Here is a 14,921-nt window from a genome sequence, read left to right on the forward strand (position 1 = left end):
GACATGGGTTCAAACTCTTTTTTTTGGATAAATATAAAAATTTATACATGAACTTTGAATCAATATACAATTTGATAAATGATCTTTTGTTTTTTGCAATTATATACATTAAATTTTGATTTTGGTTTAATTATACAAAATTAAATAAATGAATACATCAACTTTTATATTAGACAAAGAATCAAGGATAATTATTTGTATATATAATATGTAAATGTAAAATGGTGTTATATCGAAAATGATATTAGTTTTTTTTATAAAAGTTGAATGAAATTAAAATTTATATATAAAATTACACAAAATCAAAATTTAGGTATGATATTACACGTTTAACTAAAATTGTTAAAATTCTTGTGTAGTTTTGAATTACTTTTTAATAAGTTTAATACTGCACTTCAACACCTTGGGTTGTAGTGGGCTGAGAACTGAAAGCCCAAAATCTCCAAGAGAAGCAGTCGATGGCCTACCGCTATAGTCCATCACCCATTAACCTAGACACCTTCTCTGCTACATTGTTAAACCCTAACCAAAACTCATTCCCCAGTTCCCAGTTCTCACTCAATCAGTCTTCGAATTTGTTTAAAAAAAAATGCAATCTCCGCTTAAAAAATGAAGCTAATCTCTGCAACTCTAAGTTTCTTAACCAAAATGCTTGTATCTCTCCGCAATCTCTTACACATCAACCGCAGAATCCCTGCCAGAGTAAGCCACCCTTTTCTTCTCTTTCAAAACCCTCATCTCCTCAGTTTTTCTCCACCCTCCAATAACTCTATTGTTTTCTGCCCTTTTGTTTTGTTCACTAGTTTTTGTTTTGTGATCAAGTTCCCATTTGGGACTAAGTCTAATTGTAATACAAACATTTTTTTAGATGATTTCAGTAGGGAATCATTGTGTAAAATCATTCGACAGGACCAATGGAACGACCCAAAGATTGTCAGTTTATTTGGTTCAAGCTTGGCACCCATTTGGGTGTCTAAGATTTTGGTTGGTTTGAAACAGGAACCTCATTTGGCATTGAAATTCTTCAAATTGGCGAAAACCCAGAAAGGGTTTAGCCCTACAAGTGAATCTTATTGTAGATTAGTACACATTTTGTTTTATGGTAGAATGTATTTTGATGCTACTGCTGTTCTTAAGGAATTCGTTTTGTCAAGGCGTGGGGTAGTGTTTCCAGGTTGCGATTTTTTTGATGTTCTTTGGTCTACTAGGAATGTTTGTCCGTATGGTTTTGGGGTGTTTGATGCTTTGTTTAGTGTGTTGGTGGATTTGGGATTACTTGAGGAGGCTAGCCGATGTTTTACGAAAATGAAAAGGTTTAGAGTTTTGCCTAAAGTTCGTTCTTGCAATGCTTTTTTACATAGGATTTGTAAGTCGGGGAGAAGGGACCAATCTCGGAGATTTTTGGAGGAAATGGTTGGGGCTGGCATCGCCCCGTCAGTTTACACTTATAATATAGTGATAGATTGTATGTGCAAAGAAGGGGACTTGGAGACTGCAAGAATGTTATTTAGACAAATGAAAGAGATTGGCCTAACACCGGATGTTGTCACATATAACTCCCTACTTGATGGATATGGAAAGGTAGGATTTTTGGATGAAGTCCTTTTCTATTTTGAAGAGATGAAGAACGTAGGGTGTGAGCCTGATGTAATTACATACAATGCCTTGATAAACTGCTTTTGTAAATTTCAGATGATGCCTCGTGCTTTTGAGTTTTTTCGTGAAATGAGGAATAAGGGGTTGAAACCAAATGTTGTTACTTATAGCACATTTATTGATGCATTTTGCAAGGAAGGGATGATGCAGCAAGGGATTAAATTCTTAGTTGATATGAGGCGGCTTGGTCTTTTACCCAATGAGTACACGTATACTTCTTTAATCGATGCTAATTGTAAAGCTGGTAACCTAACTGAAGCATTGAAGCTGGCTAATGAGATGTTGCAGGCAAATATTGCCTTGAACATTGTTACATATACAACTATAATCGATGGCCTTTGTGAAGCAGGGCGAACGAAGGAAGCAGAGGAAGTTTTTAGGGCAATGCTGAAAGCTGGTTTAACTCCTAATGTGCAAACTTATACTGCCCTTACTCATGGCTATATGAAAGTTAAGAAGATGGAGCATGCATTGAATCTTTTGAAAGAAATGAAGGAGAAAAGCATTAAACCAGACCTTTTGTTGCATGGAACTATCATCTGGGGACTATGCAACGATGATAAAATAGAAGAAACTAAATTTGTCACTGATGAAATGAAGGCATCTGGACTGAGTCTGAATCCAGTCATATATACTACAATCATGGATTCTTATTTTAAGGCGGGGAAAACCATTGGGGCACTGAATCTGCTAGAAGAAATGTGGGACCTGGGAATTGAAGTTACAGTTGTGACTTTTTGTGTTTTGGTTGATGGTTTGTGCAAAAATGGATTGGTTCTAGAGGCAATTAATTATTTCAATAGAATGCCAGATTTCAATTTACAACCTAATGTTGCAGTTTATACAGTATTGATTGATGGCCTCTGTAAAAATAATTTCATTGAAGCAGCCAAAAGCATGTATGATGAAATGCTAAGTAAAAATTTGGTTCTGGATACAACTGCTTACACTGCTTTAATAGATGGAAATCTGAAGCACGGGAATTTTAAGGAAGCTTTGAATCTGCGGGACAGAATGATTGAAATGGGCATGGAGCTTGATTTGTCGGCTTACACTTCCCTGGTTTCAGGGTTTTGCCGATGTGGCCAGTTAGAGAAAGCAAGAGAATTTCTGGATGAGATGATAAGCAAGCGTATTCTCCCTGATGAAATTCTTTGCATTGGTGTATTAAGGAAGTACTATGAGCTCGGACATGTTACTGAAGCCATTGAGTTGCAAAATAAAATGGCTAAGATGGGTTTAATTACTAGTCCTGTCCATCTTGCTGTTCCGAGTGTACAAACTTAAAGTCTAATTGTTTGGTCCTCTTGTTCAAGCTGTGTACAAAACATGAACTGGAGGACTGGGGTGTACCATAAAATAGAATAAGAAACTGTGGGCAATCCTGGTCGTGAGAATGCAAACATGTTTGAGCAGAATCGTTGATAACAAATCCTTACTGTGTCGTTTCTTAGTGATGCAAAACTGTGGGCAGAAGATGTTTTGTTTTGGAGCCAAATAAGCTTTTGGTGCACTGTGCATAGATCGTATGTTCCATCCCTTGATGCTGACTGGTGAGTTATGGTCACAACTGATAACTTTAGTTTCTTCAATGTGTAGAAACAGTGGGAATAGTGTATCTTATTGATGCATAGTTTTTATAGGATGAGACTACAGTATGAGACGTCTTAGTAATAGAACTGATAAAATTAGATTTGGTTTTCCCATACTCTTCATATTTGCTTTTGATTTCTTATATTATCATGAAATATTGAAAGTGTTAGGGTTTATCCTTAATTGGACGTTTTAAAGGTTGTGTTCACGGTACTGGAATGTTAGAACATCTAAACATTTCCGGGAATTAGAAAAGCCTATGTTATTCAGACTCTGATGAGTGTTGGATACGGGTATGCGTCTAAAATGGGTATGCTCAACCTTTTTCTAAGTTTTCTGTGCATTTGGAGGGTCTTTGTAGTGTCCTATTCTCATACCCATGACTGATATGCATCCAAAAAAGAAAATGAAGACCCAGAATAATATAGAAAACAGCTAACGACAAGTTGTTGCTTGACAATATATCCTCTCCCGGTCATTTGAATGATTGATCTTGATATATGTACTTATGGCAGTTTACGGTTCAGGCTTCAGAAGTTGTTTTGCACCAACAAACTGTCGTAGTTATTGAATATCTCTGATTTTTTTTTTCACGTCAGCAACATATTTATGTGCCAAAGCTCTCCACTAGGGATAGTTCTTCAACATCAAACCTGTAGGCATTGATAAACTACTCAGCACTACCCAATAGATCTGAATGCTAACTACCGATTTCTTAGCACTGTTAGATTTCCTATGTGTCAATTCAATAATGTTTCCTTTTCCCCTAGTAGTTTTGACACCTGATGGCTGCTATGGAAGTTATACAAGTTCAGTTGAGAAGTAGGTTTGAGGAACTGATTCTTTGTAAGATTTTGTTGAGTGTTGACGACCATGCTTCTTTAGGTGATAGCATCTCTTTGCACTGACAAATACCAAATTTTTATTCAACTGAATTACAGTCAGCATATACAATTAAGTCCATGGTTACAATATCAAGACTCTTGTGGAGAGCTCGTAGTCTGAGTTTACATCTATGCCACAAACATTTTTCCAAAAATACATTGTATCTTATGAATTTTAAGTAATTTGGGTAGGGTTTGGTGTATAAGAATCCAGATGCCTCTTTTATCATCAATTTAAGACTTCCTTTTTTTGTTCACTAGCTTTCTTGTCAGGGTTGCTTTTCAGTTGACCTGTATCGTGCTAGCTTCAATGGCTTTCATTTTTTTAATACACTTATCATTTAGGTAAAGCAAAGCTGCATTCCTCAGTCCGCATACTTGTACTCTTGACTGTCGGTGCAGATAAAAAGGTTTACAGCAGATGATACTGTTCTCTTCAGGTAAGTTTTTAGTATTATATATTTTTCTCTTTATTTTATGTGGGAAAACTAGTGCCATAAAAACTGTGAAATTGGTTTCTTTTTTCCGTTTCCAATTCCGTATTTAATGATGAATCATTATTTCGGTTATATGTTTATGGATGCATATTTTTATGTTTAATTACTTCGGTTTAGATATCTAGGATTATTGATGTGTTATAGTTAATGCAATTATTGAGCTTGTGTAAACTGACAAGGAAGGCTATGTTTGACCTGCAAACACAGAGATCAAATGGAGATTGGAATTTGATTTCTGGGACTACAATGTCAAACTCTATGGAGGAGAATGTTAAATGTCTTCTCCAGTTGTGGGTTTGATGGGTATAAGACTAATGCATATTGTGTTGGAGGCAGTAGATCTGGGTGATGCTATAAGCATGACAAGGTTTGTGTGCATCAGAGACAACAGCGATAGCGAAGCAACAGTGGTTTGTTTTCTGGGCCCTTCTGCACCTCATTGAGATCAGGTAGGCGTTGGAGTTTGAATTATTGAACGAGCCAATGAAGGTCAGGGATCTCTGTATGGAATCGGAAGAAACATTATCTGTTTGGGAAGCTGGGACAGTGTTAATCTATTATGCCTGATTGATCTGCAGTTGTAGTAGGCTTGACGAGTATAAAACAGACATATATCGTGTTGGCATTGGCATATGTCCAGCATGGAAAGCTCCGGGTAAATGCCAGGATTATGTGCATCGAGTGATATCGAAGCATAAAGCCGGACAGGCAACGAGGTTGGATTTATGGGGCTTACTTCTATGATCCTTTGAGGAGTCGGACAATGAACGGGTAAATTATAAAAATAATTACTTTTGTTTACTTTAGATTACATTTTAGTTGCTTATGTTTGAAATGTTACGTTTTAGTCGCTGACGTTATCGTTTTGTTATAAAGTGGTTACTCTATCATTAAACTTCATTACTTCCTTAACAGCAGTTCTACGTTGCAGTCTAAATGAGTTTTAAATGCCAACTTGGATGTTCAATTGTTGGTATAAAAATAAGTTTTTAATTAAATAAATTTTATTTGGACTGCCATGTAGGACATTCAAATTGGTATTTAAAACCCATTTGAACTGTCGTGTAGGATTGCCGTTACGTAGGTAACGAAGTTTAATGGTAGTGTGACCACTTCGTAACAAAACGATAATGCAAGTGACTAAAACGTAGTATTTCAAACGTAAGTAACTAAAACATAATATTTTAAACATAAGTGACTAAAATGTAATCTGAGTCAAACAAAAGTGATTATTTTTATAGTTTACCCGACAATGAACATGCTCGACCACCTAACTTATTACAGAAGTCTGAAATAGTTTGCAGAATTATGAATCATTCATGTAAAAACTAGTTTTAAAGTTGCAAGTATTTCAGTGATTCGGAGCTTTAGTTTTCGAACATAATAATACTCTTTTTAGTACAGATCACACTTTAGCATAGACTACGATGTTTCAGTTAATTTCATTTTATGACAATATCTTATTTTCTTTGAAATATATTTTTATAATAATAATTTTTTTAACTCAAGGATTCAGCTAATAGCTGCACTAATTTAATAAAGAATTTATATAAAATAAAATAAATCTTAATTATAATAACAAAGGTTAAAATATATCATAAGTTTTATTTTTGCAAATTTGGAATTGAGTTTTTGTATTTTTAGAAATTTAATCTATTTGCTTTTCAACTTTTAAAATTTAGATTTAATTGTTAAAAGTTAAAATTATTTTATTAAATTTAGGTTTATGACTATTGCTTGAGTTTTTTACATATAATGATTTTTTATTCTCAAATTTTATAAAAAAGTCATGGATTGCTACATCGATAACATGTTAGTATTTAATTAATTTTTAAATTTAAAAATATTAATTTTTATACTTTTAAATAATGTTAATGATTTCTAAATTTTAAAAACAATTTTATAATTCTTTTTATATTTTAAATTAAAGAAAATAATTAAATGTTGACATGTCATTCAGGTCAACAAAATTATAAGGAATGTGATTTGACAAAAATAAATTTTTAAGTAAAATTACAAGAGGTAAATAAATTATTATGTTTTTAATTTAAAATACCATACTAATAAATTTAACCAAAATAATTGGATTGAAATTTAAAATAAAAATAAAAAGGAAATTACAGTGATATATTAAGCAATGACAAATTATGCAATGAATAAATTAAGTCAGTGATATTTTGGATTAGTAAACATAAACAATCCAGTAAATAAATAAAGATGACCGCTTAAACTTCTGTTTACTTTCACTTGTGTTTAAGAAGTTAAATCCTCTAGACTCATATGCGCTAGAATTTAAAGGAAAAACAAAAAATGAAGCGCGTTTTGGACGAAAGTTCAGACGATGGATGGGAAAATCATTCTTTCAAGCCTTCCCGGGTTTCAAAGAAAAGCCCTAACCCTCCTCCAATCAAATCTTTCTCTTTCAATTCCCAATCTCACACTAATTATTCCGGCCAAAGCAGCGACGATTGCGTCGAAATCCAACAGTTGGAGGACGACGGGGTCTCCAACTTGGAAGACGACGATGTTGAAGCCGAGGATGTCGCCCGGCCTGTCAACCGTGTCCGTCGATTCGTGGTTGACGACGACGAGGAAGACAATGAAAATGCTTGCTCTGATGAGGTGTTTGATGTTGAGTCAAGTGAAGAAATGGAGGAACTGCAAGAGGATGACGTGGTAGGGAAGGCGTTGCAAAAGTGTGCGAAAATATCGACTGAGCTTCGGAAGGAGCTCTACGGGAGTTCTGCTGCTTCTTGTGAACGATACGCCGAAGTAGAAGCTTCTTCCGTGAGAATCGTTACGCAGGTATATTTTATTGAAAAGAAGTTGAAAGCATCTTATTTTTTTTTTTGTTTGGTTACTGAGAAAATTGAGGCAGCGAAGGCCGTGATCACTCGAACTTTTTGTCTATATCTATATATATTTATTTAGAAAAGAGCTCTATGAAATTGCAAAAGTTTGCATTAAGTTCAGATCGACTTAATTAGGTGAATGCATGTCATTATGCTTTATGTTTAAGCTGTAGTTTGATGGAAATCACCACAATAGTTGCAAATTGGTATTGCTTGAAATTTCGTTTTTACATCATTTTATTGGAGACGATTGTTTTGAGATACTACATGGCTGAAATCGGGGAATGTATGAATGCAATATCTGTTCAACATTACCTTTTGGTTTTCAGATAGGCTTGTTTCTAAATTGGCTTATGTCTTACTCTTGCAGAATGATGTTGATGTTGCATGTGGGGCTGCGGATTCTGGTTTTCAGCCAGTTCTCAAGCCATATCAACTAGTTGGTGTAAACTTTCTTCTTCTGTTGCATCGAAAGGGTATTGGAGGAGGTACTTGTTTTAATCTTTGGACACCAGTTCTGTTATGCCTGGGCTTTATATTTCTAGGTTTTTCTGTTATTGATGTGGTTCCTAAATAATAATTTGTATTTGTTGCTGAGATTTGATAAATTCTTGAGCACATTCCTATATCTAATAGAATTAAGCTGAGAAGTAAGAACAAACGGTTTCTGTAAAACCTAAATGCTCATTCTTAGATGTCTGTATTGGCCTAGATTCTCATGTATAGTTGGAGATCTTTAATTTTGATTGGGTGACTAAAATTTAAGATGAAGAAACAGAACATGAAATTCAGAACTATGGGTGGTGTTGTCAAAACTTGTGTTGCATGATAACTGCATCAACCTTCATCATCTGTCACTTTCTTGGAATATGTCTATAACTTTGGTTGGGAAGGGGGGAGAAGGAAATGATAAGAACCTTGAGTAATAATGGCTTTCTAGAATAGATAATATTTAGGTTTTATGCTCTTAATTTTCAGGGAATGATATTGAATTTTTGTTCAGTTTAAGAAAGCCACAAAAGAGATCTTTCAGATTTATGATTGTTTCAATAAGTTTCCAATTTGAAAAGAAAAAGAACGTGACAAGAATTTGGCAGGGTTGGGGGTCCTATTGCTGCATTTGATTTTGAATAAACCAAACAGGGAATGGTTGTTTCTTTTGCTTTCTTTTTTCATATACTGATGTTAATTGTAAAGTAATCTGGCCTTCCAGTTTTTTACTGGCTAATAAGTGGGGTACACAATCATCAATACTTATTGCTATTAGTCTGTTGCAACCTATATATTAGATGATGATGCTTCTTTGTCTAGATTTTTTTCACTGTTTTGGATGCTGATTGTCTGGTTTTTGTTGACTTGATCCAATTCTTTTCTTATTTGAAAATCGTTCCTCTTCCAAATAATTTATTATTATTACTCGCTTGTCAAATTCATGCCCAAGTCATTTGATGCTGCAATTTGGGGCAGTCGTGTTAATAAGATATATATGCACGAAAAGATTTGTCCCTAGACTTATAATTTTAGGCTCCAAGTGCATATTTGTCTATGTTTTAGGTAATTGGTATGGTTTGGAAGGGCTAACAACTTTTTATATATGTGCAGCTATATTGGCAGATGAGATGGGTCTTGGGAAAACCATTCAGGTACCAGAAGACTAATTTGTTTTGCCAGATAAATCTTGTCTAAATTTCATTTTATCAGGCTAAATTGCTTTCCTCTGCAGGCTATTACATATTTAACTTTGCTGAAACATCTGAAAAATGATCCTGGTCCTCATTTGATAGTTTGTCCTGCCTCAGTTTTAGAAAACTGGGAAAGAGAACTTAAGAAGTGGTGCCCATCATTTTCTGTACTTCAGTATCATGGTGCTGGCAGAGCAGCTTACTCGAAAGAGTTGAGCTCTTTGTCCAAAGCTGGATTACCACCTCCATTTAATGTCCTCCTTGTGTGCTATTCACTTTTTGAAAGACACAGGTATGCTTTTTGTTATCTGGGTTTGTGTTCTATTCTGTTTGTTTGTCTACATGAGTGTGTACATGTGTGTATTTGGTTTTTATTAGTGGTTTCTATAGTGTGCAGCAGAAGGATGATCGTAAAATTCTGAAACGTTGGCATTGGAGCTGTGTGCTAATGGACGAGGCCCATGCTTTAAAGGATAAGAACAGCTATAGGTGGAAAAACCTAATGTCAGTTGCTCGAAATGCAAAACAGCGTCTTATGCTAACAGGCACACCACTGCAAAATGATTTACACGTACTATTACCTTCTCCTCTGTCCTAAAGTAATTCTAGAACCAGAAGTAATTTAAGTAAATAATGGTTATTGAGCATTGTGGTGGTATGGTTCAGTGAGTCATATGGTTCACATTATTGAGAAAAGTTCTGTTATGCTGAAGCATAGAATTTCATCCATTAAAAACTATTTCTCAAAGAGAACCAAAATTTAGTATGGGAAAAATGAAGCAATTCTTTTCAGTGTAGACTGTATTATGACAGCAATATTTCAACTCAATGAATCATGCTTTGAATTTCTAGTTTAGATAAAAATGTCTTTTGTTCCTTAGTCTTTCATATATTTTCTTTGCTGTCAATGGAATCCCATTTTGGTAAGAAATACCTTTCCTGTTATCATGAAACCTTCTGATAAGATTTTTCTTTTGTCTGAATAAAATGCTGCTGGTATTAGAAAATATGTTTTCTAAATATACTTCTGAGTATTGTACATGTTATTTTGTTGCTGCTGAGTGGATAGCTTTTTGTTGCAGGAGCTGTGGTCGTTGCTAGAGTTCATGATGCCTGATCTTTTCGCCACTGAGGATGTAGACTTGAAGAAGCTACTAAATGCAGAAGATAGGGAGTTGGTTGGTCGTATGAAGTCCATTCTGGGACCATTCATCTTGAGGCGTCTGAAATCTGATGTCATGCAGCAACTCGTCCCAAAGATGCAACGGGTAGATGCTTTCTTACTCTTAGGTTTTGATTAGATATTGTGTATACTTTATTGAGGGACTTTAATTTGAAAATTCCTCTGTAGCGGTAACTGTTTCAATATTCTAGTGTAGCTAAGTATCCCTTTTGCAGGTTGAGCATGTAATTATGGAGAAGCAACAAGAAGATGCATATAGGGAGGCCATAGAGGAGTATCGTACAATCTCACGAGCACGGATAGCTAAGCTTTCAGAATCTGATATGAATAATATTGTTGGAATTCTTCCTCAACGTCAGATCTCAAACTATTTTGTTCAGTTTAGAAAGGTGCTTCATTATATTCCTTATCTTTCCCTTGCCATGTATTTAATTTCAAAAGGGTCTCTGGTGCTTAAACCTAATATCTTTGCTTTAAACTTCTCTAGATTGCAAATCATCCATTATTAGTGAGGCGAATTTATAATGATGAGGATGTTGTTTGCTTTGCTAGAAGGTTACATTCAATGGGTGTTTTTGAATGTACCTTGGACAGAGTAATTGAGGAACTAAAGAATTACAATGACTTCTCTATTAATCGGGTAATTCTTTTGATTAAGAAATTTCCTTTTCCCTTTTCAAGACTTGAGGCTTGCGGTGATTACTGTTTGTTTTAAGTATATTTATTCTTTATTCTGTTTGTTTCTTAGTTCCTCTTTCAAGAAACGAGAGTCATTCAATATATTTGAAGTAGTTTATAGAATAGGAAATTTAAATTATTTGTGAAGGTTGAAAAAGAAGATAGATCAGAGTTAACAAGGAAGACTTTTAAGTACTGGAAAAGGATGAGAATATCTTTGAGTATCAGGGTTGCAGGTTGGTTGGTAGTTTCTCTTCATTTTATCAGCATGTTCCCTAAATTTTCCACTCAATATGAAGACCTGTAGTTTAGTTCTCTTTCTGCAATAGTTCCCTTAGTAGTGAACCTATTTTAAGTTGTTTTGTAGTATAAAAACAGTTGCAGACTGATTCAACCTAAAAGCTTAAATTCTGAGGTGAGTGATTGAAACTGGTTTTCAACACCAATATGTTCTGAGCCCATAATTGACTTTTATGTCGAAACTGAGATGAGGGAACTCAAGATTTGAATAATATTTTAGTCAACCTAAATTGCTATGTGAGTGATCAAGGATGTGATTTTAATTACTGACAACTTCAATGATGTAGGCTATTTTTTTTTGTCATATATGTTCTTGGGTGTCCATAGGCCAGGCTGTGGTCCAAAATTTTCCTTTTAAGTTCTTTACCCAAGCCTAGTCGGTGGTCAGCCACTAAGGAAAAAAAAGTTATATATTTTTATAGTTAATTTTTAATAATTTTATTGTTAAATACTAATTTGAGCTGGTCCAAATTTGTAAAAACCTTGTCCAAGGTCTGGCCTGTATAGGCCATATGAGTGGATTGACTTTTGGGTCAGTCTTAGTGGTTTTGCTCCAAGTTCATTTTAGATTTATCTGGTCTTCCAGTTTGGGTCCTCTTTTCTCCTTTGAGGCATGAGGTTAAAGCATATTAGGTCATTATGATGTGGAATGGATCCATCACCATCAGTCAACCATAAAAGTAGGTTGATGGATGCTTCCTTGTGGTGTTCACCGTCCATATAATATTTAGCATACTGATACCTACGTAATTTTCAAAGATCGAATGTAGTTTCAATTACGACATTTAAACAACCTAATGAAAATGAAATACAGACCTATTTGCAGAGCTTTATTTTGGATGGCATGTTTTGTTACAGTTTCTATGAAGTACTGGTTAGAATTGATGTTTTATTTATTTCAGTTCTAAGCAGACCTAATGAATACAATAAACTACGAATTTATCACGTATTGATCACTTTATCCAAATGCTATTAATCCACAAATTTACTTGTTTTAGACCTCAATGTTCAAGTGTGATCATTCATATTTAAACTTATCTTTCCAAATAGCTTATTCCATTTCAATCGTGACTAGTGGATCGGAAACTGATGAGTACCTTTTGTGCATACAATTCCTTTTTATTCTTCTTCTCTGCGTAATGACGGCTATAACTGCTAAGTTTATGCTGGTGTCTCTTTTTGCAATTTTAAATCTAATGTGACCAAAATTATAATTTTTTTTCTTTTCTAGTTTTGGTATTCATATATTTGTTTTAAACATCGTTAATACAGCTTTTAATTCGCTATGGAATTACTGGTGGTAAAGGAACTCTTTCTGATGAGTATGTTATGCTTTCAGCTAAATGCCAGGTATTGTTTATTCTTTTTCTCTTTCATCCTCCTAACTGTCATGCATCAATTACATTTGCGTGTGATTGATGTTGCTGCAGGCTTTAGCAAAGCTTCTCCCTTCACTCAAGAGAAGTGGGCATCGAGTTCTGATTTTTAGCCAATGGACATCAATGCTTGATATCTTAGAGTGGACTTTAGATGTTATTGGAGTTACATATAAACGGCTTGATGGAAGGTGTTGCTTACATTCTGCTTCACTAGATTTTTCTTTGTCCTCCTTTATGGGATAAAAGTTTTGTTGTTTTCTTTTAAATTGCTGGTTCCAGTTATCTACTATGAGGCTTAACTAGTGCAGGCATTTTTTACGGGCAGATAAACATACTGTTCCAGTTTCTTTTTCCTATACATTCTCTAACATTATCCGTGCATTGAATATATCTTACTTTGAGCAGTACTCAGGTGACTGATAGGCAGACTATAGTTGATGATTTCAATAATGACACTTCAATATTTGCGTGCTTGTTGTCCACGAGAGCTGGAGGGCAGGGTTTGAACTTGACAGGAGCTGATACTGTAATTATCCATGACCTGGATTTTAATCCACAGATTGACCGGCAGGCTGAAGATCGTTGCCATCGAATTGGCCAAATTAGGCCAGTTACTATATACAGGTGCTCAGAAATACCCTTCTTTTCCCATTTTTTATTTCTTCTTGGCTCATCAATGCATTGTGAAGTTGTAGATGCAAAATTAACATAGTTTCGTATCATTTGCAGGCTGGTTACTAAAGGTACTGTTGATGAGAATGTTTATGAGATTGCAAAAAGGAAGTTGACTCTGGATGCTGCAGTGCTAGAGTCAGGTATTGATATAGAGAATGAAGGTGACACATCTGAGAAAACGATGGGACAAATACTGACATCACTACTGATGAACTAGAACTAAACTAGTATGTGATAGATTTTTGTTTTCTTTACTTTTGCTTATTCTTTGTACACATAAGACCCATTGTTGTATCAGTTCGTAGATGAAGAGAAAATTGTCTTGATCTATTAGATTTAGGATCATTTGAGGGGAAAATCAACCTTTAAAATTTTTAGGGCATGCCTTACATGGGTATTAATTAGCCAACACCAACATAGAAGAATATTTATGAGAAAATTATTAGCAGGAGAGATGGTGACTTTTCGGTGCCTTTCAGATAGAAGTATCAAAACCCCACCTCCTGAATGGCTCCATCTTCTCCTTAAAGAGAAACTAATTGATTTGTGATCTTACATTTGATATAGTAAAGAGTACCAATATTATTATTATCTTAGAACCCTTTTACTTGGTGGAGGTGGATTTACATCGGTATGAACAAATTTTGGTAGTTGGCAGCTAAGTTATTTTTGGAGGTGATTATTTGATATGGGTATGTGTTTGATAGGCTTAAGTATTTTTTTCTTTTCTTTTCAAAGTATTATTTCCCTCTTCATGCTCAGAGGATTATATTTTGTGTTCATGTCCAAATGCGTCAAATATAGTTAATGAACATGTGTATTTTAGGAAAAATAAATAACTTGGATAGATACGGAGCATATTAAGAAGAATGAAGAGTACCTTAGAGAAAATAAAGCATCTGAGTAATATAGATTAGTAAATTGGTAAATTTCTGGTAAGCTATGAAGATGCCTCGGAGTTTAGGGAATTTGGATATGCAGATGATATGAACTGTTAATTAGCGTTCTGATGTTTGAATGATGGAAAAGTTTGAGGGCAGGAATATATTTTCACAAGAACGAACACTTCTCTATTGATTGACTCCAACATACCACGTGATAAAATTTCATGCGTAAACTATTTTTAGTTCAAATTGCAAATTCTGCTTTTTTTAAATCTTGTAATTGGCATGTAGTATATGGTAGGCATAAGGTTTGTAATACAAGGCACGAGGGAGGGAATATTTGCGGGATAGGGATGGAGAGCAGCCCCCCCATGTGGAGGGCTGGAGGCGGAGAAAAGAGGCAGGGGCCACTCCAGGGTGGGGCGCCCTACAATTACTTCTCGTCTACGGCCTACCCCACCAAATAACAATTGCCATCACCATTGGACCGTACTACCTATCTCTACCGAGGTAATTCATGTCTCCTTTGTTCACATGATATATTTTAAGGTAAATAAAAGATAAAATGTTATTTCTAAGGTACTGTTGATACGAAATGTTAAATACTTTAATGATTAAGAAGTCGAGATTCGAAGGTACACATGTTTTTGGATACTAA

General features: G+C 34.9%; 2 protein-coding genes across 3 annotated transcripts; both read left to right on the top strand.

Annotated features, from left to right (window-relative positions):
- The first annotated feature begins 497 nt into the window (after positions 1–497).
- On the top strand, positions 498–6,033 carry LOC105764382 (putative pentatricopeptide repeat-containing protein At2g02150). Of its 2 annotated transcripts, XM_052625482.1 has the most exons (4): positions 498–1,581; positions 1,693–3,209; positions 4,479–4,573; positions 4,838–6,033. In XM_052625482.1, the coding sequence occupies exons 1-2, from the start codon at positions 610–612 to the stop codon at positions 2,941–2,943; spliced, it is 2,223 nt and encodes a 740-aa protein (XP_052481442.1). In that variant the 5' UTR covers positions 498–609; the 3' UTR covers positions 2,944–3,209; positions 4,479–4,573; positions 4,838–6,033. The 2 variants fall into 2 exon arrangements, with proteins under 2 accessions (XP_052481442.1, XP_012438378.1); XM_012582924.2 differs by having other exon boundaries at positions 498–3,209.
- Positions 6,034–6,884: 851 nt separating this feature from the next.
- LOC105764383 (protein CHROMATIN REMODELING 19) lies at positions 6,885–13,978 on the top strand. The gene is made up of 12 exons (XM_012582926.2): positions 6,885–7,435; positions 7,853–7,970; positions 9,085–9,125; positions 9,206–9,456; positions 9,555–9,735; positions 10,247–10,432; positions 10,563–10,736; positions 10,835–10,987; positions 12,598–12,675; positions 12,756–12,892; positions 13,110–13,328; positions 13,434–13,978. The coding sequence occupies exons 1-12, from the start codon at positions 6,941–6,943 to the stop codon at positions 13,594–13,596; spliced, it is 2,196 nt and encodes a 731-aa protein (XP_012438380.1). The 5' UTR covers positions 6,885–6,940; the 3' UTR covers positions 13,597–13,978.
- Positions 13,979–14,921: the final 943 nt, after the last annotated feature.

This window comes from Gossypium raimondii, chromosome 12, assembly GCF_025698545.1.
Source record: "Gossypium raimondii isolate GPD5lz chromosome 12, ASM2569854v1, whole genome shotgun sequence".
NCBI classification, from domain to species: Eukaryota; Viridiplantae; Streptophyta; class Magnoliopsida; order Malvales; family Malvaceae; genus Gossypium; species Gossypium raimondii.

What these genes read in the sequence shown, in the direction of transcription:
- LOC105764382 (XM_012582924.2), top strand. Translation starts at nt 610, where the DNA reads ATGAAGCTAATCTCTGCAACTCTAAGTTTCTTAACCAAAATGCTTGTA.
- LOC105764383 (XM_012582926.2), top strand. Translation starts at nt 6,941, where the DNA reads ATGAAGCGCGTTTTGGACGAAAGTTCAGACGATGGATGGGAAAATCAT. An exon ending in TCGTCCCAAAGATGCAACGG is followed by an intron (nt 10,433 to 10,562) that starts GTAGATGCTTTC and finishes TCCCTTTTGCAG; the next exon opens with GTTGAGCATGTAATTATGGA. An exon ending in AGGCCAGTTACTATATACAG is followed by an intron (nt 13,329 to 13,433) that starts GTGCTCAGAAAT and finishes TATCATTTGCAG; the next exon opens with GCTGGTTACTAAAGGTACTG.